Here is a 24,979-nt window from a genome sequence, read left to right as displayed (position 1 = left end):
CCGGCTGGGTCGCTTTTGCTTCCCAGTGCGGTGGCGTTGAAAACTCCCTCTGAGCTGTGATTCCGTTCAGAACACCCTGGCGATCTGGGGGGGCGGCTGAGTGCCCACGCTGGTTTGTGCAAGCGTACCTTTGAACTTTCTGTCGGGTGGCTGCGCCCTGTTCACCTGGGTACCCCCTCCTTTCCAAGTAGGTGCGTGTGAGGGGACAGATTGCCAACGTTAGTTTAGTTTGTTTTACGGAAGCGTTGCTGTACACACTGTATTTACATGCGTTTGTGAGTGTTCGTGGGATTCTGCGTTAAAGTTCATGCCTTATAACTCCTAGACGTTGAATCCTTGAAGTGAGAGGGATGCCTCGAGATGTGGAACATGTCTTGAGAAGCAGCGCTGGAAGGGAAGGTTTTGCTTCCTAGGAAGGGAGACGGAGGACAGGCCGGGTCCCTCCCGCATGGCTGTGTTGGGGCAGCGGCTCTTCGCCGGTTCTGCCGGGCTTCACCTCCTGGGAGCTGCAGGCGCAGCAGGAGGCCGGTCGCTGCTGAAGCAAAACCTCTTCCACAGCTTGTAAGGGCCAGTTGGGTTTGTGTGTCCGTCACTGTCTTGCCTCTGCTTTGCCCTAATCTGTTTTGGGGAATTAGGTATTACCAGCTTCATATTAATGCGATGAATAATGGCTTTATTATTTAATCATACTGTCCTATTACCAGTATGGGAGGTGGGGAGAGACTGAAGAGTGTGATGACTTCTACCTTACAAACTTGAATGACAGGCTTATTTACAAAACATGCTTCACGTGGATGATGTATCTATTGCTAAATTTTGTCCCTTGCCCTCACACCCAATTTGCTTAACTGAAAGATAAGAAGAATCACAAAGCAAATGATGTACTTGTTATAGTTTAAAATATCAGGAAGGAAGATTTTTTAATTTTTTTTTTTTTAGGGACATACGCTTGGATATGTTGCATATATGAATTTGCAAGGCCACACAAACGTGCTCACTGGTTACAGTTTGCCACGTCACTGGAAATAGTGGTGGTGTGCTGTATGACGTGCTCCTGGGATCTGGGTGGAGAGGCAAATATTTGTGGTTTAATTTAGAAATTAAACCACAAATCTTCTTCCTCTCTGTTGTTACTAGTCCCCCTTGTTTTCAAGAGATAATTAGTTTTACTGGAATTGATTTTCAGCACCTGTGCTGTTCCATAGCAAAATGAACCTTACTGGGCAAAGATGAATGATTCATACAATGGGTCAATATTGCTCCCTCAGATTAAACATGCTCTATGGCATATTAACACACTGAATTATTTCTTTCCATATGGATGCTGAAAATCTATAAATTATTTAAATCACTTTTAAAATCTCTATTATATGATTTAAAATACTTGTTTCAATAGTCACTAAATATACGTGAAATCTTTCATTTTAAAAGGTGAGCAAAAGGAATAAATAACAAAAATATGTCAGATAAATATTGTTTCTTCAATGGTTGTTCATTAAAATGTGTTGTCTGTAGTTATGTAGAGCCATTGCTTTTAGTCTGGCACTTCTCTTGCTAACTAGGGAGGTAAGCATATGCAATTATTTAATATTTTTGTGTATATTTTACAAATTCCTATCTTGTTAATGTACGGTTTAATGATGGTATCTTATACTTGCCATTCAACTGAAGGGTTAAGGTGGAAATGTAAGGTGTTCTAATATTAAAGTGGTTTTGATTAATGTAAATGCTCTGAAACACATGAAGACAAATCCACTGTGTTTTCTGTTTCAAATGATTCTGTCATCTGTGGGCTGAGGGGGTTATTTTGGTAACCAAACCCTCTAAAGCTTTAGAACTAGTAGCTACCTTGTGCCTGTTGTTCTTGTTGCTCTGACTTGAATAGAGGAAGGACCAAACTGCTAACGTTTAGGCCCTGGTCAGCTTTAGGGATTTGTAATGTGTTATCTTGAGACAGAGTGAAAAAAAGTAAGCATTTTGTACATGCATGTGGTGGTTTGACTTTGGCTAAATGCCAGGTACCTACCAAATTGCTCTACCACTTCCCCCCCTTTCCCCTTGTTTTCTCAACAGGGCAAAGAGGGGAAAGAAAATAAGATAGACAACCCTTGTGGGTAAAACAAAAGCAGTTTTAATATAAGCAAAGCAAAGGTCCAGGCGTGGAAGCAAAAAAACCAAAACAGATTTAATCTCTACTTCTCATGAAGAGGCGCTGTCGGGCCTTCTCAGGATCAGGGCTCCCATACGCGTAGTGGTTGCCTCGGAGGACCAAGGGTGACCCCACCCCCTTCCTCCTTTCTCCCAGCTTTATACTGAGCAGACGTCGTATGGTCTGGAATGTCCCTTTGGTCAGCTGGGGTCAGCTGTCCTGGCTGTGTCCCCTCCCAAGATCTTGCCCACCCCGTCCCACTGGGGGGGAAATGTTGGAAAGAGCCTTGGTGCTGTGTAAGCACTGCTCAGCAGTAGCCACAGCACCAGGGTGCCATCAACACCCTGCCAGCTCCCAGCATAAAACACAGCTCCAGGAGGGCTGCTGGAGGGGAAAACCAATTCCAACTCAGCCAGACCCAGTATGCTGCACAAGAGCCTTCTCCGGTTGAAATCTGCTTTTGAACTTGAGCAAGCTCTGGTTGCAGGTGGTGACTTCCATCTACTTAGCAGTTTTAAAGAAAATATTACTTAGGGCTTTAAAGTTATTTTAATTATTATAGTAGGCTTTATCTGGAATGTCGTAGAGGAAAACACATTTTAAATAGGATAATTTTGTTAAAAGAGACCTGTGCTTCTATTAATCTTCCTTTTAAGCCAAATTCTGTTGTAGACCGGTGACAGGAGCTGAAGTTCTTCTATGGTTATACACGGCTACATGGATCCCTTTTCTGTGAGTAGGTGTGTTAGACCAGATTGATGAATGAGGACCAGTTAGGCTCTCTAGTGCCTGCCTTTGTGTGTGCTTTCAAACAGACTGTGAAGAGCAATATTGCTACACAGCTTTGTCCTGCTGCTAATTGCTGCTAGTCAATATATTCATTTTCTTCCTTATCCCAGTTTCTCCAGCTGATGTTAGTTCATCCTAACATACCTAAAAGATGGTAACTCTCCACAACCCAAAACAAGTTGTTCCCCTGCACGCTGTGTCTCTGCTGATATGAGGCAGTGCAGCTGGTGCTCTGGCAGGTCTCAGTTTACCATAGGTACACGTTGTGGCCACTGCAGGTCCAGGCTTGGCAAGGGTGGCGTGCTAAGCTGCTGCTGGCTCCTGTCAGTTACCCTCTATAAGGGCAAGGAGGTATTCACCTGAAGGTATCTACTCGCACCATCTGTGAATGTGGTTTTTTTCTTATTTCTTCCCCAAAAGACCATTAATTTTGGAAGGAAAGAAATTTCACACGCCACATTTCAGGCTTCTTTGTATTGCTTCAATAAGTCAAAGCCTTTTAAGCTGTTGGTTCATATTTTAATGTCTATTTTTGGCACTTGTAAAAGGGCAAGCTATTTTCTGTCTTAGGATTTCAAAATGGATTAGTCAATGTATATCAGCCTGCTACCATATGGCTGATAAACCTCTCCCATCAATATTAAAGCTCAGCTGACTAAAGCACAGACTTCATCCTCTTCATGCTTCAGGAACATCCCTATTTTCTGAAATTTGTAAGAGCTACTTGGAATAATCGCTTTACTTTTTTTTTCCAAAGAGCTGTGACCCTTAGCTTACTGCAAGATCAGACACCAAATCTTCTAGTAGCTGTTTTTGTAGTGACAAACTCCCTCTTTCATGTAGGGTGTTACCAGTCTTCTGAGCAGGTATTAGCACAGACACACTTGAAGAATTATGAACAGCTACTTACAGTGACTCACATAGAGCTCATAAACAGCAGTGCTGTTTTATTTAGTTTTGGGCCATTTTTTTGTTTTCAGCAGACCTCATCAACTAGAATTTGCCTAATGAGGGCACTGGAGAACTGGGGAGGGCACATGGAGCGCATGTCCTGCATTTGCTGCCCAGTGAACAGGCTGGTGCTTTTATATCTTGGATGCACAGGAAACGTAACGTGCCAAGATTGTGATCCTCTTAGCCATTATCTCCAATACATTTATTGCTTTTCCTGCAAACTATAATTCTTTCTCTTCTCCATACTTTTTACAAGTAAGGATGTTCCTTGTTAATAAGCATGCATCAGTTCTTTGCTAATAAAAAACAGTTAATAGGAAATAGCCAGTAGGCACTGTGCTGCTTAGTACCTTCTGGGAATGAAATAAAGATAGAATTTTTTAAAGATAAAATGTTGAATTGGAGTTAAAAATTTATTGAAGCTGAAGACATTGTTTGATCTTAGTGTGTTCAACAAGCACCTTACCTTTGCTAAGTTTTATCTGTCTTTGTGTTATCTGAACAGTTGTTTTGAATTGTAACTACAGGAAGAGTACTGTACTTACTGCTGATCTGAGGGAAGTGAGGACTTAAAGGGCTGTTGTTTCCAGGGGTGAGAGGAAAGAGAATAGACTAATTAAAAGTATAATTTTTTACTGTTGTCAATATTCATATGAGTACAGGAGGCTTGTGGGTCTTTGGAAGGGATGTATGTGAGACCCTGAAGATGGAAAGCAGCTGGCCTGTCTCTGGGCAAATGGTGTTTCAATTTGTTTTGTAGCAGAAGTCAAAGGAAATATCAAACCAAATTTTAAAATAAAAACAATTTTGGAACCTATGGCTGCCCCAGACAGTTATAGTTCTGCAATGCCACACTTCAGTTTTGTAAGAACAATTGTTTTGTCTTGTTACATGAGATTAGCATAAAATGGGAACTTGACTAGTGGAGAACACGACAGCAGCAGTGAATGATGAGCAACATCATTGTCTCCATTTGCTTTTATTTAGAGAAGTGCGATTTCTCTAGTATGGAGAAATAGTGTTGTGCAGAGTACAATGTTTAGAATAATATTGAAACTGTAGTAGTTTTCAGTAGAGATGACTTTAAAATGGTGACGCCCTTCACCTGAGACTGAAGGTCTAACTCTTTTTCATTTTGCCCATTCCTCTAGTCCTGGAGGATGGATGTTTGATAAGATTGTTACCGGTGGTATGGGAAGGATCATTACTGTTATGGGTTGCTTCCACTTCTGGCTTTCTCATTCCAGAATATTGAAAAATCTTTTAAAAATCTTTGCATGGTCTCTTGCAAGTATGCTAGTTTCTATATACTTCTGTTGCTGAATTGTCAGATTTGTGTCATCCCCTTTCCCATCATGGACAGGTGAAGTAGGGAACGCTTTAGAGCTTTAAAGCTTTAAAGAAACAAAATATGTAGTATGTTTTCCTCATTAGTGTTTTAAGGGCTTGCCCAACTGGAAGTTTCATCTGTCTTCCAGGGATTTTATTTTGGGTGGATATGACTGGGACCTGTGGGTTTTTTTGTGAAGAAAGATCAGGTATGAAACTTTAAATGGGTCTTGATCCAAAATTAAGTGACTATAAACAACTACGCAAATTTTAATGAGAATGTGGTCACACTTTTGTGAAATAACATACAAAAATACAGGAACTCAAAAATCTAAAACCAGACGTTCACTCAGATTAAGAAAGGTGGGGCAAAATGGTTAAACACAAGGAATGCAGAGGTAGAGGAGAAGGTGATTAGTAATGTGGAGCTCACTTGAAAGTATGGTAATGTCAGTTTATTTCTAGAGGAGATACCATTTGATGCTCTATTCTGCAAAAGGATTGTAGCTTATATTTCAGGGTACTTTTGTCTCAAGCCCCTTTTTTCCCCACTTTTTAATGTTTTTAATTCATTATTGATCACATATCATTTGGAGGTCACTGTGAACCTGTTAAGAGTATCTGTATGTTTATATTTAATAAACCATTCTCTAGAGAGGACAGCACTACTTAAAAAATACCAAAATACCATATCAAAGAGCTGTAGTAAAAGTATTTCGTAAATTTCCAGCCTATAACTCTGCTTGAAATGTTTTCTTACCTGCTTTAGTGACCACATCACTTTGATTTTTTTTTTTTTTACTTAAAAAACATCAAAGCTCATTGAGTGTTGTCATCTTACAAGAAATCCTATGTACTTTAGACATAAATGTAATGCTTTTTTTGTTATTCTGTGATCCAATCGTCGTGCGGTTGGACTACTAACTGAAGGTGATTCACTGTTACTTTTTTCCTTATGCAAAATTTAAACTTACCTGTAGTAAACAGGATTTTCTTTTGAATGTGAATACAGGCAGTTTGGGTAAATGGATTCCCAGGTGCTTTGGGCTGCAGCAGGAACTGGTGGTGGTGGTTCAGTGGGTGTCACTGTTCTGTGAGCTCTGAAGTCACTTGATGGTTACACCAGCCGTGGGTCAGGTACTCTTGGCTCAGTGGTCGGGTATTGAGCGGAGTGGAAAAAAACAAAGCCAGCTGGATTTAAAAAGACCTTCCCAAAATGTCATCCATGATGTAGACGTCATCTAATTGAAGGGCCTTGATGCTTGTCTCAAAAGATTCTGCGGCTAATTTTTTTCTTTTTCTCAAATTATTGTCTAATATTTTTCCTAATTGTGGATAGTATTTTACTAATAGCTTAAGTGGGCTCAATAGTTATAAAACCCTTCATCCCAGATAAACTTTATTTACTAATTAATTGGAAAACCTGGTTTCAAAAGTAAATTGCATCCTTAGTTTGTCAGCAGAACCATGGGATTTCTGTATTTCTCCTGAGTAGACCTATAAATCTTATTTAAAATGAAGAAAAAAAAAAAATAGCAGCCTTTAAAAACAAAAGTGGAAAGCATTTGCTGAAGCAGTAAAAGCTGTCATGCTGTTTTGTTTCTTTTTTTCCAGATCATGTAAGTCATCTTGAAAGATTATGAGTTCTCTGGTTTTATGCCAGCTGTTTCATGTTCCTGTATTTATTACATGCTTTCTTTTTCAATAGAAGAACTGAAAATTGTAGAATTAAATGATTGCTATTCATTTGAGGAAGATACTGTCATGCACAACCCATGTCACTTAAATACGAATTTGTTTCATTGATGATCCTGCAGTCATCTTTGTGCGCAAAATGCTGTCTCTTCATGTGATGAAATACTAGGGACTGAGCCTTGCTGAACTGAGACCTCACCCTTCCCATGCTTCCTACACTTAGGATTCATTACAGTCTCACCCACCTCACCTCTTCCACACCCCTTGCCTGGGTCTGCTTCTCTTGTTGAACTCTTGTACCTGAGTATTATTGCCTTTTGTAGACAAGTTGTGGCAAATCTTCAGGAAGCTTATGATGGTCCAGGTTTTTTGTCTTTGAGTGTTGGAGGGAATTGGAATTGTGTCAGATTTTTTTTTTAACTTCCAGTGAAAAAAAATGTATGCAACTTCATTACGCTGAAATAAATCCTGTTGTGGTATTGTGTGTTTATGTTAACATAACCTTGGTCAGCTCATTTGATTGCCACATATACTGTTCGCTGATTATGTAAAAATGAACAAAAATCCTTCCTTATTAAGTACAGAAGACTACTGTCATGGTTTAACCTTAGTCAGCAACTAAGCCCCACACAGCCATTCACTCACTCCCCCATGGTGGAAATCAGGGCTCCATCACATGTAACAGTTACTTGGGAATGCAAATGCCATCACTCTCAACGTTACCCCTCCCCTTTCTCCTTCCCCCAGCTTTCTATGCTGAGCATGATGCCATATGGTCTGGGATAGCCCTTGGGTCAGCTGGAATCAGCTGTCCCAGCTATGTCCCCTCCCAACTTCTTGTACACCCCCAACCCACTTGCTGGTGGGGTGAGGTGAGAGGCAGAGGCAGCCTTGATTCTGTGTAAGTGCTGCTCAGCAATAAGGAAAACATCCGTGTGTTATCAGCACTGTTTTTAGCACAAACCCAAATTATAGCCCCATAGTAGCTACTGTGAAAAAAATTAACTCTATCCCAGCCAAAACCAGCACATTCTCTAACCCTGTATTCTCTAACTTTTACATCATGCTTAGGTGTTGTGCTGTCTAATAGAACCTCATTAACCACCCCCCCCCCCCCTTCCCATCCTTTGATGCAATATACAGAGATTGTTTCCTTAGTCTATGGATCACATCCATAAAATGTTGACATATGTCCACTGAGTTCATTTAGTCCATGGCTTGGTGCTCCATCTGTTATGGTGGTCACTCAGGACAGGAGATGTGGTGTGTTGGTGTGGAGTTACCAAAGGACATCAAAGCCAGTTCAGGTCCGGTTGCTGCTGCGCCTGCACTGCTTCCTGTAAGACTTGTCCTCCACCATTTTGGATGGTTCCTGCTACCGTAATTCCTATAACATGCAACTCAAATCCTGGGTTACAATGATTTAAAGGTATTGCCTTTACAGTCTCCACCTCTGGTCCCTTTTCATCAGGGTACAGGGTTTAACATTGCAATGAACTCCTCCCCTTGTCTCTGCTCCAGCTTGGAATTATCCACAGACCGCAGTCCCTTAGGGTTGTACCTCTTCTGAGTGGAGGCTTATCTAGGATCTGCAGTCTCTCCAGGGGTGTACCTGCTGTGGCATAGACAGACAGTCACAGCTGCTTTGAGGTGCAGCTGTTCCAGCGTGGCCTTTATCCATGGGCCACAATGTCTTCCGAGATAAACCTGCCCTGGCATGGCCTGATCCACAGCCACTGTCCCTTTGGAAGTGAGCCTGCTCCAGCATGGCTTTACCCAGGGCTCCAGTCCCTCCAGAGGTTGTACCTGCTCTGTCGTGGACTTATCTGTGGCCACACACTTTGAGGTGCTCCAGCGTGACCTCCTGCACAGCCACAGATGCTTCAGGATGTACCTGCTGCAGCGTGGACTTACCCACAGCCACAGATGCTTGGAGGTTGCCTTCTCCAGCATGGACTTGTCCTTGGGCCACAGCCCCTTCAGAGGTCTGCTGTGGCACAGACATAACCACGGCCACAGGCGTTTTGAGATGTACCTGCTCTAGTGTGAATTTATCCATGGCCACAGATGCTTCAGGATGTCTTGCTCCCACGTGGACTCATCCACAGGTCACAGTCCCTTTGACTCAAGTTCACACTGGAGTTCCAGTCTGCCCAGTGCAGCAGCACACAAACAGCAGTGATGCCCCAGCCCTCTGCCAGCCCAGGCACATCGCTCTTTCTGTTATCAAAACAATCCCAGGCACAGCAGAGTGAGATGATCAGCAGCACAGCACTACAGCAAGAGTGAAAGCAAAAGGCAGCCGCAGACAAGCACTGGACTCTAATATGTACTAAGGCAAGCAAGTCCCGTGTCAAGCACAGGAGCCTGCCAATTAATAGCTACACAGCAATAATGGCTGCAAATTCAATTCATCACATTCCAGTCAAACCTGTCGTTATCTCGACCCCTTTGAGTCCTGCATTGGGCATCAAAAATGACTGTTGTGCTGTGACCCTAGACAGCCACTAAGCACCTCACAGCTGCTCGCTCACTCCCCTGCAGTGGGATGAGGGAGAGAATCAGAAGAGTAAAAGTGAGAAAACTTGTGGGTTGAGATAATAGCAGTTTAATAGGTAAAGCAAAAGTCATGCGTACAGGCAAAGCAGAACAAGGAATTAATTCACCACTTCCCACTGGCAGGCAGGGCTCCATCACATGTAACAGTTACTTGGGAATGCAAATGCCATCATTCTCAATGTTACCCCTTCCCTTTCTCCTTCCCCCAGCTTTCTATGCTGAGCATGATGCCATATGGTTTGGTATATCCCTTGGGTCATTTGGGGTCGGCTGTCCCAGCTGTGTCCCCTCCCAACTTCTTGTGCACCCCCCAACCCACTTGCTGGTGGGGTGGGGTGAGAGGCAGAGGCAGCCTTGATTCTGTGTAAGTGCTGCTCAGCAATAAGGAAAACACCCCGGTGTTATCAGCACTGGTTTTGGCACAAGTCCAAATCATAGCCTCATACTAGCTACCGTGAAGAAAATTATCCCAGCCAAAACCAGCAGAACTGCTAACAAAACAGAGCTCTCTAAAAGCTAAATGTGATTGCTTTAAGACTATTTTTATTGTCTCAATAACATATTTTTTGAAATTAAGACAAAATATTTTATTAAGAGAACATCACCCATGTTCAAGTCCTGTTGTCTATTTAAGCGGCAATATTGATGTTTATGAAGACTGATCACTTGCATTTTCTGTGTACAGAAGGGTTTCCTGGGCCTTAAGGTGCAGAGTAGTCTAGTCAGGTGTGATAGCAGTACTTAAATGTGACTTCAAGATACATCCAAGAGAAGCAGTTGTGTTGAATAGAAATTTCAGGACAGTTTAAGGTAAATATTATTAAGAAGTAGGATTTGACCAGGACACAGTTTGTGACAGAAATATATCTACAAATTCATACATGCATACATTACATAAATGTTGCTCATTAATTGTGTTATTCTGCTGCTACTCAATCCTAAAGCAAGCTGATTTTAAATTTTATTCTTAGAGTTTTAACTTCCATGTTTTGTTTTTCAGAAAAATTTGGTAAGTTCAGTGTAATACAAGAGGCAGGTTATCAGGCAGAGCCTCTGGTGCCTAGCTCCCACTCTTTCCTCCCCAGAGCAGGGGAGAGCTTCCACACCTGCCAGGGCGGAAACTCTCCCTCACTGTCTAGAGTTAGCCCAGAAACTTAATTTCTTCAGTATTTAATTTCAGTGAATGTTATGATAAAGTGTTGATGAGTGTACCTGTGAGAGCATGGTTATTTTTCATGCTGACAGTCATAACCGCATTAAAAAATAATTCATTTTGTCTCTAAAACCTGTCTTTGACAAAGTGAATGTCTTGATCTGGATTTTTTTTTTTTTCCTGAATTAGTGATACTTTTTTCCTTTATTGACAGTTTGCAATTCTTTATTTTGAACGGGTCCAAACCCTTCTCATTTTTCAGAATTGCCATTGCCAAATGTTTGCTCAGATGACTCATTGTGATTTTAAGTGGGTTGAAATACCATATTTTGCATCAAAACTCTTTAATGAAGTTTGGATAAGAACGACATGTACTTGTTGCAGGCAGACTTTGTGAATTACTACATTTTTGTTAGCCAACTGAGGGACTTTGTTCATGAATACTGCAGCTATGCTTAAAGAGGAAACAACTTAATGCTTTTTTCACTGGATCGCATGGTCTGAGAATGAACCTTTATTGGTCCAAGCTGTTCTTGGCAGTCGGCATTTTTCAGCAATGTGAAATTAGAACCACAGAATGGTTTGGGTTGGGAGGGACCTTCAAAGACCATCTAGTTCCAACCCCCTGCCATGGGCAGGGACACCTTCTACTAGACCATATTGCTCAAAGCCCGGTCCAGCCTGGCCTTGAACACTGCCAGGGCGGGGGCAGCCACAGCTTCTCTGGTCAACATGTTCCAGTGCCTCAACACCCTCATCATAAAATATTGTTTCCTTATGTCCTGTCACTACAGATCTTGGTAAAGTCTCTTTCAGTCTTTGTTACAAGCCCCTTCTCTTCCCCAGGCTGTACAACCCCAACTCTCAGCTTTTCTTTGTATATATGTGCTTCCTTTTCTCAGCCTTTCTTCATAGACATGTGCTTCTTTTTCTTAAGATATCCTAGGTTGCTTAATACTGAAAACTTCGTATAAGCAAATTATCTGTATACAAAAGCTAAATTATATATTTTGCTGTATTTCGTGCTCCAAGAGTGGAATAATATTTCATATGCTTTCAGTGTATTTTATGCTGGCTTCCTAAAATACCTATAATCTGGCTTCTTGATAATAAACTAGTACTATGAAAAAATACATACAGTATCACTGTCACTGTTAATTAAATACAAAAAAATATGTTAAAACCCACCATGCTTTAAACTGCTTCCATTTTAAATTCTACTTAACAGGAGCCCACCTGCTTGTTGTCCCTACCTGGCTGCTGTCTCTCTTATTTCTCAGTGCAAACCCTTGGTTTCTTTGTTCCTGCCTGCCAGCTGCTGGCACTCAGTCCTCCAGGGGACAGCCTTGGAGTTGAAGCGGTAAAAAGACTGTTCCTTTTGGGACAAACCCAAAGTGCCAATGTGCGCTGCCAAAGATCCTGCACCCACTTACAGGCTGGGTACAAAACTTTCTCTGAGTGCCAGTAGACTTTTGTAGAATGGTCTTGAATTTTTGTTTTTTGCTCTAATTGTTAGCTTTCCCTCAGTTAACATGGGTAACTGCATATGATGCTGCTACAGGTTGGCCTGTATTTCTTTTCTGTCTTGGTCCCTCATCTGGGAAATCTCAGTAACAAGAGTTGTCTGCCTTGTCCATGACTATTCTTTCTTCATTAGGCTTCGTTATATATGTTTTCAGTTTGCTTATGGTTACCCTTTTGCTTCGTGGAGTGTTCACTCCTGAGTTAGCTCATCCTGATGTGTGCCACTCTTCTGAAGGCAAGTGTGCAGGCTTGTTGTCTGTGAAGCAGTGCTGGGTCTGAAGCCGCTTCTGGTCCGGGCAGGTTTTCTTATTATTCCTCAATAATGAAATGGCAAACCTTAATCCAGATGAAAGAGTCAAACTGTTTTTCAGTGGAGCTCTGATGCAGCTGCCTGTGACGTGACCTCGTGGGCTTTGCAGGGTGTTTAATTGACACCTCCCCCAGGCAGCAGCACAGAATTGGGACAACTGGCAGCAGCAAATTTCCGCATAGTCTGTTTGCTTTTTGGGTTGTAAGAAGTGAAATCCTCAAACTTTGGGCTGTTGTTTATAGCTGTCAGGAAGTGCGAAGGAGGAAAAGAACTTTTCACAGTAGATTGAAATCAAAATTCCTCTGCAGGAAGGTTAGAGTAGCTTCCCTCACAGCATCATGAAATAAGTAAAGCCCTGGAGTCTGAGCATGCTACACAGCCTACAGTCAGCTGGTGATGCCAGTCTTTGTAAATCGAATAACTACAGTTCATTTTCACCATATCTTTATGCTTACACCATAAGGGAATTTGGGCAGTGTTTCTCCTTTGTAGTTAGGTAATTACATGAGTGGAAGGGACATCCATAGCTTGAACTGAATGTGGAGGATGGATTAATGGATCCTGCCCCTAGGTAGTTTCTTAAAGAGGTAACTGGTATTTGCACTTTTTCCAGTAAGTAGGAGGGAGTAAGAACTTTCTACCTAACCTTATTCATAAGGCAGCATCCTCAAATCTCTTGTCTGTAGTTATGTTTAGCTCTTTATTAGACATTAATGCATGATGCACATGAGGGTACCTGGCAGGACAAATGATGTAATAGGACTTACTAAAGGGGAAGGAAAAAGGAGATGCAGAAGATACAGATGATGATGGTGGTTCTGGGGTCAAAGGGTAACTAAAGACTATCCCGAATTTAGGACAGAAAAATACCTGTGTGTCCACACTCCGGTTCAGATTATAAAGGCCCTGAATAAATTTTTCTGGCTGGGCATAAGCATTTTAAAATCTTGTACAAATCGTCATCTGCCTGTATTACTGATGTGTTGGTTTCTCTCAAATCTTAATGTGACCTCCTTTGGAATAATTAAGGGAGTAGTCATGTAATAAGTCACGAGAGGTGGTAGGATAAAGCTTTTCAGCAGTTGTTTAAAGATGCACATGATGTCCTTTATGATAAAATATTGAGGTTATTGGTCTTGTACATCTTGTACTTAAGTCTGAAACTCCACTGACACCTGTGTTTTTCCTCATGTCTTTGGTGCAGTTAATAATGTAAAACTACTTTAGTCCCAGTGTTCAGTGTTGAGAAATTCTGTGACCATGCACCATAATTTTCATAAATTTGTGCTTGTATAACTCATAAGATTTATTCAGTGTAATTTATATTGTGTCTTGGATTATTAGCTCCAGTGAAGAAGCTGGGATGTGGTGAAAAAATTAGTTAGCTGAAAGGAGCTCTTCAAGAAGTGTTAACGTATTTTTGTATGCAGTGGGTATTAATTTTTTTCTTCATTTTCATGACTTACACTTTCTCTTTTTCAGCTGTCAAACGTTTGATGAAAGAGGCTGCAGAACTGAAGGATCCTACAGATCATTATCATGCACAGCCTTTGGAGGTTTGTTTCTATACATGTTTGCAAGAGCTTGTAATTAGGCACTGTATTATTAATATATACTCTTAAGTTCTCTGTACACATATGTATTTAAAATATGCATATTTAGATACTAGCAGACCTTTTAAAATTGATTCAGTTCTTTTTTTTCCTATGATGGAAATCAACAGCAGAATTCCACTTTAATGGTATTGTAGTTCCAGGTTGTTAATGAAGGTACATAATATCAGTTTTATGTTGCACAAGAGTAATTTTTTCAGACAGATATAATATGTTTATTCCCCCTCCTCCTTCCTTAGACTACATAAATGCATTATGTTTAAGTTAAGCTTTTCACACCCAAACCTGACATCTGGCTCAGTTGCTGAGTTGCTCAGCAACTTAAGCCTCAGTGATCTATGAGGATTCACTATTTTGCATAAAAAAAAATGAGTACAGTTCTGGATGCATTGTAAGTGAGAATGCTTAGATTTCACTTCAATAGTAGCTTCTTGAAGTCTTCTAAACACCCAGTTGAGTTTTTGGGCTGAGAGGATAGGGAAGTTCTGGTGGTTAGAAGCTTAAACAGAAACCCCTTCTGATTTTGCAGAAGGCAATGTTCTGTGGGTTTGATTTAGCTGTTCACAGAAATGCATAGCATACTTAACATGCTTAGAGAAAATAGCATGTTCCTAGGTGCAATAACATATACATTATTATTGACTAGTTTTTGTCTGTACCTTGTGTTTCTCCTTCCTGTGATGAAATGTAAGATTTAATTAATTATTGTAATTTACATGAAAGTCTTATTTTGGGGTTAGAGCAGTGACTCGCTGGGAAGAGAACAGTGGTGGGTGAAAGGAAATGCTGGAAATGTTGACATACCTCCCATCCTTGAAAAAATTATAACTAGGTGGTCAGTCGCAGCCCTGTGATGCCAGTGTTTGGCATTAGTTGAGAGATCTTGTTCACTGACAGCAAGCCTCATTTGGCTTCCTGTCCTAACAATAGGAGTTGTTCTGCTTGTACATATTCAGAAAGTTGTGGGCATCATGAGATCTGATACAGAAAGCCAAACACAGAACCCCAAAGAAATAATGCTTAAAGAGAAGTTATTTTTATATCCAATGACAATAATATTCCAAATTTCAAAGTGTACCTGTTGTGCAGTAAGGCACAGTAGCTATTTCAAAATTGTTTATGGAGAGGCAAAAGAGGATAGAAATTCTCTGGTGTGTGTCAGATCCCTGTGACTTGGGCATGAAAGGGGCTTTGGGGAGCCTGTCATTAATATTCTTCCTTGGGATGGGTCTCCCCTTGTTTCTCCAGGAATTAGTATTCGCTGGGGCAAAGACCCAGTTTTCCCTTAGTTGACTCAGTTTTCTATCTGTTGGGTAATAAACCTCTTGTCATAACTGATACAACTAGAGCGAAGAACTTGAATAATGAATTTGAGGGTTTCAACAAAGCCATTGTATAAGAAAATTACCAGAAAGCTACAATATTTTATCCTTTTAACCAGAATCTTAGTACTGTGTTGGTTGTCCTACTTTCCATTTGATTTTGACTTAATAAAACCTCTGCTGTACACTGTTTCTTTAGCTTGTCCTTGCTCAAGAAAATGGTGTTTAGTTGTCTCCTTCTTTGACACACTCTTCTTTCTTTTATTGGGGGTCATTTTAGGATAATCTTTTTGAATGGCACTTTACTGTTAGAGGCCCTCCAGATTCAGATTTCGATGGAGGGATTTATCACGGGCGAATAGTACTACCACCTGAATATCCCATGAAACCACCCAGCATTATTTTGCTGACGGTAAGCATGTTTGCTAGTTTTTCATTTTTACATGATCAGTTTAACCATAGGTGTCTTAGAGAGAGATTCTTGGCATTTAAGGTAATGCTATTTTTGTAAGAAGTGTGGCATAGTACAGTTAATGCTGCCAGTTTAAGACCAAAAGTCTTCCAGTTGACTTTGGTATTCTGTAATTACATGAAGCTTTGCACCTAACAACTGGAAGTTTTCTCCAGGAGTAATCACATTGCTGATGTTCTTTCTAACCTTCTGTTCTCTCCATGGGCCCTCTTAGTCTCTGTTGGAGACATTGGTCACATGTAGAAAGGCAGACCTGTGGTTTGAGGCAAAGCCCCCCATACAGCTGAAAAGCTATAGCTTGTCAGACTCTCTACATGTGGTCTGTGGGTTACAGGAGCAACAGGCAAGCCACCGTGTCACACTGGGACATGTGAGGTATCAGTTAAGGGTTTCATCATGCATGAATAGAGGCAGATGGCAGACAACTTTGTTCAGAAGGCAGAGTGCCAATTTTGTGAGATTGGCAGTAATATAGTTATCAAATATTGTTTGCATATAGATTTATTTGATGATGATTTTTACAACTTGTACCAAAACCCAAGAGTTAACTTCTAGCATGTTTTATTATATCCTCCTTCTTCCTTTGAAGGCCAATGGCAGGTTTGAAGTGGGGAAGAAAATTTGTTTAAGCATCTCAGGGCACCATCCTGAAACATGGCAGCCTTCATGGAGTAGTAAGTAACAATAATTTGGAAAATGTTACCCCCATCAAGCAACAAGACCTTTAAACAGAAAAAAATTCACAATTAATGTTTATAGTGGAAAAGGAGACAGGTTTTGAGGGAGTAAAAGTATGGGATAATTTGAGAAATGTAAAGTCATGAAAGAGCGATGTAGGAGGATTTGGGAATGATACTAAGTAAATGTGGAGTGAAAGGATTGAGAAACAGAGGAGTGATCATAGGTTCTTATTTGTTTGGATGCAAAAGCATTAAGAATTCTCAGACTACTGAAGATTCTTTGGGCATGGTTTTCTTCTTTTTTAAATTGTTCTTAGGAAAAGACTGTAAATCCTTCTGCTTAACCCCATTTTTGTATAATCACTAAAATCAGCTTGAATATTGATAGAGGGAAGAGCGGTCAGCTTTTAATTCTGATGCTGTACATCTGAACACTCAAGAGTAACGACAACATGGTCTGAGTCCAGAATAACTGAATGTTTTCTACCTTTTTTTTTAAAGTTTCATTATCACAGAAAACGAGAGTTGGCACAATTCATGTGAGGCAATATTTTTCCATGTTTGTATAATTTTAGCTTTTCAGAGTATAGTACATCAGTTATTTCTTTGGATATCTGTTGCACTTTTAACATATGTTGATAAGATCTTAGAAATTTTCTAGCAGGCCACTCTTCAACTTTTGTAAGTTCTCTTACATTTTTTAAAAGATTAGAAAATACTGTTTTCTAAGTAGGAAGTGTAAATATCCTGTCTCTATTTTGTGTTACTCATCTTCCTGTGATATCAGTTTATCAGATCTACTGGCAAAGTGTCTTGAATTCTTAAATTTCATGACTGTGTAAAACAAGATTGAAGGATAGATATTGTCAAAAGAGATGTTTGAGATGACAATTCTGTTATGAGCTGTTATTAATATTTAAGTAAGCTCTTTCCCCAGCACGATCACATAGAAGGAAAAATTCTGCAGTACATCGCATAAAAGAAAACCACTGAGCTTCTATGCACTGAGTTGCAGAATTCATGTCTAATGGAAAACACATACAAAAAGAAAAATGCTCTATGAATCCTCCCCTTCTTTCCCCCCATTTATATGTTAATCTGCCTTTTTTTTTTTTCTTCAAAACCTGTTTTTAAAGTCTGGAATTCTAATCTTTATATTGATGTAACATTTTTGTGACAACTTCTCTTTTCTTCTCCGTGTTGGCTGATGGAAGAATTAGGCCATATCTTTCATTTATAATGTTAAGTTTAAAAAATGAAGAAGCCTTGCTGTGTACCAAAAAAACAGTGCTTCTTGTATGAAATTCAGACTACTCCTTTGGACAAAATAAAGTTTTGCAGGCAGAACTGCAACTTCTCTATACTGAGTATAGAGTGAGATGAAATAAGAGTTGTTTCTGCAACTTTGTTTGTATCTCTGTTTTCCCATTTTAGTAAGAACAGCTTTACTAGCCATTATTGGATTTATGCCAACCAAAGGTGAAGGAGCAATAGGATCTCTAGATTACACACCAGAAGAGAGAAGAGCTCTTGCAAAAAAGTAAGTACGAAGTTTGTTACTGTAGGTACATATATATGCACTCTCTTTTAGGGTAAGGCATTTGAATAGAAAGTGAGTCATTTTGGTCTGTTCTCCTGAATTTATTTCAAATATAAAAAAAGTTCTGTGCATTGTATATATTTATTTTTTCCTGAACGTTGTGCAAACTGAGAACTTATGGTCAAACAACATACTTTGAGAGGACTGTGTTCCTTCCAGCATTGTGTGGTCAAATTAGAGGTTTGTCTGAAATTCAGGCTTAGAAATGTGATAAACATTGTGATACAGTCATAATTGCAGCGTGGAGGAAAAATTAGTATGATGGAATTGATAGTAAGTGTAAGTGGGGGAGAAAACAAACAAAACAATGATGCAATATTTCCCTTAAGTAAATAATGATAATGAAACAACAACAGAAAATTCTGAGGCAGCTGCTTTGGAATGAGTTTTGGAAAATTAACTTGAAATTCGATTTGTGACTGTGATGAAGTGATTAGCTTAGTAGACAAGGGGAAAGCAGTGGATGTCGTTTATCTTGACTTTAGCAAGGCTTTTGGCGCTGTCTTCTTTACCATCCTCTTAGAGAAACTCATGAAGTACAGCCTAGATAAGTGGGAATAGTAAGGTGGATTAAGAACTGGCTTTGCTGCCTGGCTGAAAGGATTGTGGTAAGCAGCACAAAGTCCAGCTGCAGACCAGTCACTAGTGGTGTACTCCAGGGGTCAGTACTGGGGCCAGTGCTATCCCCTGTCATTAATGACCTGGATGATGGGGCAGAGTGCACTCTCAGCAAGTTTGCAGGTGAAACAAAACAGAGGAGTAGCTGATACACCAGAAGCTTGTGCTGCCATCCAGAGGAACCTCAGTGGACTGGAGGAATCTCATCAAGTTCAGCAAAGAGAAAAGCAAAGTCCTGCCCTTGGGGATGAATAATGCCAGCTGACCAACTAGAAAGGAGCTTGGAAGGGGACGACCTGGGGGTCCTGGTGGACACCAAGATGATCATGAGGCATCAACGTGCCCTTGCAGCAAAGAAGTCTAATGGTTTCCTGGGCTGCCTTAGGAAGAACATTGCCAGAAGGTAGAGGGAAGTGATCCTTTCTCTGCACTTAGCACTCGTGAGGCATCTGGAGTGTTGGGGCCAGGTTGGGGCTGTGTCCAGGTCAGGTTACAAGAAAGATACTGATTTACTGGAGCAAATCCAGTGCAGTGCCACAAAGGTGGTTGAGGGGCTGTTTCACACAAGGAGAGGCTAAGAGAGCTGGGAGTGTTCAGCCTGGAGAAGAGCAGGCTCAGGGGATCTTATCCACATGTACAAATATCTGAAAGGAGGGCGTAAAGAACACAGAGCTAGACTCTCAGTGTCATCCAGTGACAGGATAAATGTCAATGGGCATGAACTGAAACCCATAAAGTTCAGTCTGAATGCAAGAAAACACTTTTTACTGTGAATATGGTCAGACAACTAGCACAGGTTGCCCAGAGGGGTGGTGGAGTCTTTATCCTTGGAAGTATTAAAAATGTGACTGGAAATAGACCTGAGCAATGTGCTCTGCTTGACCCTGCTTTGAGGAGATGGAACTCCTCAAACTGAACTATCAAGGAGACTGAACTAAATGATCTCCAGAGGTTCCTCCCAACCTCAACTATTCTGTGATTATCCTTAAATGAAATCTTACACCTGTGGGGTTTTTTTGGTCTTCCTCCTTTTCCCATCTGGGGAGAAGAAGGTACTTGATTTCCCTATTTTAGAAGCAAAGTTACTGTATTTCAAATTGTAACTAGTACCTTATTTTACAAGCAGATGTGAGCTTATTCTGCCTGTACTCTGAGCCAGTCAGAAGCTACAACTTTCCTGTTGGCATGGCACTGAGTCCAAGCTAATAAACCCTGCTGAGGGGTATGGCTTAGTGGGTTGGTTTTGATACTGTGCTATCAAAGCTGTGTGGTTTCCCATGGGCTTGGAGAGCTGCCTGCAGTGTGCCCCATAGGCAAATTATGTGTGCCAGACAGGAAAAGTAATGCTCTTGCAGAAACTGAAATTCCTGGATTTGAGGTGCAAGCTTCTGGGTCCAATTTAATTTTTGTAATAATAGATCTTTATAAATTACAGTTTTATTTTGCTGCAGATATAAAGTAAGTTTTAAGATGGTAGAAAATTATTAACAAAGTGTAGATAATAGCAACATGCAAGTCAGTTGTTAATATTTTCCTAAATTACACGAAAGAATATTTATTCATAGTATAGATAATTCTCAACATATTTTTTCAAGATGGTATGATTTGGGGTAGGGGGAAGTACTTTTAAGCCACTGGTCTTGACACCAGTTGTCTTTCTGTGGGTTGTTTTGCAACTAGTTTGTTTAATCACAAGAACATTATGAGAACGTGCTATTCTGAGCTATGTCATTTGTGGCCAGGTCACAAGACTTCTGTTGTGAAATGTGCGGCACATCTATGAAGACAGCCCTCTTACCACTAACATCCGGAAGCGGGTCAAGCCAGGCAGACAAGGAAGCTAAAGAACTTGCCAGACAAATTAGCTTCAAGGTGAAGTCACCGTTTAAAATTTTATCTCTGTTGTATGGAATTAAAAAAAAAAATAAATTGAGGAAAAACTTGTAAATTGCAGAAATATTCACCGTTTCATAAACCCTTATCAGTCACTACATAGAAACCTGGTTTTTTAGCACAGTCTGAAAGAGAAAATGTCTGAAAGAGGAGTGGATCTCTTGCAATGTGCCAGTTAATAAATTGTGCATCTCAGGCACCGATTGATTAGTTTTAATCTCAGTGGTGAGCACTGTGGTAAGAACTGCCTAACTATGTTGCATTTACTTCCATGTTTTCAGTCACTAATAACTTGAATAAGTTCTTCAGAATTAAGTCTTATCATAAAAGTGTTAGGAAAGTTTGGGCAAAGCTAACCTAAATTTTTTTTCCTTTGTGATTTTTTTTTTTCCTCCTTTTGGCTTATGGAAGGAATAAAACATATTCCTACTGAAAAATGGTTGCAAATTCTTTTGAACTACTCTGCAGTGGAAGATACTGAAAGTTGAACTCTGGTATGGAAGTTGCTGTTACCCCAAAATGTGTTCTCTAGCTTGTGTTTCGGTGAAAGTAAGGTTTGTTTAGCCAAATATGTGCCTTAGAAAATTGCATGTCTTGCATGCAGTGTTGATTTTCACTGGGTTTTCCACTAAACTCTTCAATCAGCCACTAAGGAAGACTGCTGTTTATGAGGACAGGGAACTACAGTGAAATACATTATGACAGTGTACCTTTAGTGCAGAATATATCCTCACAAGGTCAGGGATGCTAGTATGTCCCCTTTTCTCACCAGTGTTCTGCTAAGACTATTTTTTGTGTGTGCTGTGAGAGTAAAGATTGCCTTCTACTGAGCACTACTGTCAGTTTTGCAGGACCTGCGTATTCCTATGTGATCTCGCATCTAGACATGTTGACATGGTTGGGTCTGTATGTCATAACGCCTATGATAAAAACATATCAAAATATTTTACAAAGATGAGGAGATACAGGAACTGAATTTTAAAGATGAGCTATTTGGAGAAGCAATGGACTGCCTGCTTGTGGCTTTTTTACAATATGTAAGGGTTAAAAAGTGTAGGATTAATTTTTAATTAAGAACTGATAATCTTCATCACAGAAATTCTACAAATATCAGAGTATATATTTTTTTCCAAAGAACACAACTTACATTTCATACCTTTTTGTTTTAAATTGAAAGACTTAGGGACATCAGTCTCTAAAGAATATTGTTGTGTTCACATATCCACATACTTAACTCCACCTCTTAAGAACAAGCACTTAGTAAGGGAAAAATGAACAAAAGCCTCAGGTTTCTACAGCCTTTTACAATCCATTGTGGGTTTTTTTAGCGGATAAAACAGTTCTGTCCTCTGGTTGCACCTTTTGTCCCTTCCTTAAATCAAATTTTAAGGATTGTATTTTTTAAATCTTTTTGCTTCTCTGCTTTGCTTGACTTTCTGTTTGACTGATGTTAAGCTGAGGCATTAGATTTATGTGTTTGTAGTAAACTAGTAGTATGAATTACTAGCAAGGAGTACAAAAGTTTTTAATCTTTTGGATCTATTTTATGTCAATTTATGGGGTGAGATTTAACATCAGGTTGCTGATTGAGTGTATTGTTCGAGATAGCCTCTCTACTAGCAAGCATACAAGCAATCTGCATTATCTTGATCCTTAAAGACGAGTTTTCCTAACTTCTTCTAGACGATCCTGGGATTATGAGAAGTTATTTCATACCAGCCTTAAGTAAAAGGGTAACTTTTAAGAAATCCAACATGTGTGGTATTGAGAAAGGAATATGAAATTCAGGAGAAAAAATAGCAAACCACATTTCCTCATTACAGTTTTCCTGCTTCTGTGACCCTTCACCTTTGTTCCTGTCTGTTTTAATAGATAATTACATTTTTCTAATCATCTTCACAAGGACTTGCAAATTTTTTGTGCATTTGAGGTGCTATATACCATAAATTCCATTCCACCTTAAAGAAAAAAAGAAAATATGAATGCATATGCATTACTGTAAAACAGTATGGTTTATCCACATGTTGCCATCACAGGCACATTTTGCAGTAAAAAATTTTTCACTCACCCTCATTATTACGTTTAACTATGTTGATCTTCTTTCCTTGATACCTGTGTTCTCTCCAGCTTCTCTGGAAGCAGAGATAGGGGTTGGAGAAAAGAGAAACTGGGCAACAAAAAGATATTCGTTTAGCGAACTTTCAAGTGCTTTATTGTTTTGAACGTTAGTCTGATTTCAGTCTAGCATATTAGACTTAGTACTTTCATAAACTAAAATAAATGTACATTTTGTAGTGTATGTGCTTTATAGAGATTAACAATAAAGATGAAATGAGCTCTTCTTAGAAAAAGCAGAAGTATGAAAAGCAGTGGTCACAGATTCCAGGGAAGGAATTTACAACTGGATATGGGAAAGGAATTTTCACCCAGCAAGTTATCAAATGCTGGAGCAGGCTGTGGAATGTCCAGCTTTGATAATGCTCAAAACTTGATGGAATGTGACTCTACTTTGAGGAGGGAGTTGGACCAGGTGACATCTAGGGGTGCATTCCAGCCTAAATTAATCTTGTGTTGTTTTTTTGCTGGTCCATATTTGAGTCATAACTCGTCCTGTCTAATATCAGAGTTCATAATAGTCAAGTGCAAAAAGGAAGCAACGTTGTCAGATTCTAAGCCTTTTTAAACCGTAAATTAACCTTCACGTTCTTTCAGTGACATATTTTTCAAATTCTGCTGAGATAATGAGATAATATACATCAAGAAATGGAATTTAATTTCATCACACAGAATAGTATCATGACAGAATATTATTATCTTATGATCTTACCAGCTTGTTATCACCATAACTGGTTGGTTTCTTACTACTTACTGTTTGTATTTCTTACTACTACTACCACTACTTATATCTGCATTTCATGACAGGTATTAGATTTGGAATTGTCATCTTTATAATAAATTGACATCTAGACACATGACGTGGGAGATGACTTGCTGATAAAAATTGATCTAGTCATGGCTTTTTTTTTTAAAAAAAAATATATAAATTAGAGTGTTTCAGTTCAGGACTATGATGTTATGTCCTTCTCCATCCCCAAGGGATTGTTGCAGGCATAGTAACCACATAAGTAAATCTGACTAAACAAGAGGTTTGTTCACGGTCTCTGTATGTGACTACTGATCTCTTGTCCGAAATCTCCAAAAACATGAAACCTAAATTCTGGGAATTGATGCTTATTATACATTTTATAATTGTGTACAAAAGCAATATTGTTAAGACTTGTATTTTTATTTTTGCTCTGCTTGTGCTGAAATTTAAATACTGGAACTGAGGTACACATGCTTGACACAGTGTAGTGCCATGCATATAGCCCCACTCTGGCTGTGAGGCAGCTTTGGTAGTGGAACCAGTATAGCCACATTAAATTAGCACTTACTGGAGGCTAGTTAGACTTGCTAAGAAACAGGCTATATTAGTTCACTTGTAACAGCAGTAGTCAGCATACATGTAAGGACATGAGAAACAAAAGTTTTTAAAAATAGTGTTATTTCTGGCATAATATTGTCCTGGATTTTCTAAAGAATTTTGTTTTTTGCTCTATACATCTGTGCATTTTTTGAATGTTATACCTGTTGTTATGTGCAAACAAAATTGTTTTCTAAACTGATGTTTGTACATCTGTAGCCTTATTTCTAAAGAATGAGAATTTCTTAAACCTGGTGGTATGTAACTGAAATGCAGTTGGCATACTTGATTATTACATTTCAGTCATTCTTGTGTTCTCCATACATTAAAATACACATTCTAAAATAAGCTAAATCTTTCTGGAGCAATTTTGATCTCTCTCTGAAGCATACATATGTACTCCTTGTAGGCAGAAGTCAATACATCCAGGAAGTCAGATTCTGGACCCTCAAACCTGTCAGGATTGAACCACTCTGCTGCTTCACGTGAGCCCCAGCAGGATGGTGCAGCTAGAGCATTCCAGGATCCAACAAGTGCAACGGTATGGTCTGTCTTTGAGCTTCATCAGTGCAAGTACAGGCATAGTCTGAATGTGAGATCAGTACTATTAAGCTGACTGGAGGCTTCATTGAGAGTATGTAGTTCACACATTTCTTCTAGGACTTCTGTATACTTTTATATAAAATCTATATGTAAACTTTAGCAAATAGTATGCTGAATCACTTCTAGAAATAATGGTCTCTTTGCTCTCACTTTCTTCTCTTAGAAACAATAAATAATGCTCTTTTAGTAATTCTTGTTCCCAATAGTTCCTTTAATATATGGGCTAACAGTTCATTAAAATATGGTGTCTGAA

General features: G+C 39.6%; 1 protein-coding gene across 2 annotated transcripts in view; it reads left to right on the top strand.

Moving 5' to 3' along the window:
* The first annotated feature begins 122 nt into the window (after positions 1-122).
* The window catches only part of UBE2J1 (ubiquitin conjugating enzyme E2 J1), a 31,855-nt gene continuing 6,998 nt past the window's right edge, over positions 123-24,979 (top strand). Inside the window, exons 1-7 of one of the 2 annotated variants that reach the window (XM_026844209.1) lie at positions 470-561; positions 13,945-14,018; positions 15,678-15,809; positions 16,459-16,543; positions 17,984-18,089; positions 20,510-20,639; positions 24,533-24,664. In XM_026844209.1, coding sequence (XP_026700010.1) covers positions 13,959-14,018; positions 15,678-15,809; positions 16,459-16,543; positions 17,984-18,089; positions 20,510-20,639; positions 24,533-24,664 — 645 coding nt within the window. In that variant the 5' untranslated portion in view covers positions 470-561; positions 13,945-13,958. Of the gene's footprint in view, positions 562-13,944; positions 14,019-15,677; positions 15,810-16,458; positions 16,544-17,983; positions 18,090-20,509; positions 20,640-24,532; positions 24,665-24,979 lie in introns of both variants that reach the window. The other variant, XM_026844210.1, reaches the window with a different exon arrangement.

The sequence above is a fragment of the Athene cunicularia genome (assembly GCF_003259725.1).
Source record: "Athene cunicularia isolate RWA chromosome 3 unlocalized genomic scaffold, athCun1 chr3_part1, whole genome shotgun sequence".
In the NCBI taxonomy this organism is placed as follows: domain Eukaryota; kingdom Metazoa; phylum Chordata; class Aves; order Strigiformes; family Strigidae; genus Athene; species Athene cunicularia.
The sequence above is the reverse complement of the archived record's forward strand: the minus strand, read 5'-3'. Positions and strand labels throughout refer to the sequence as shown.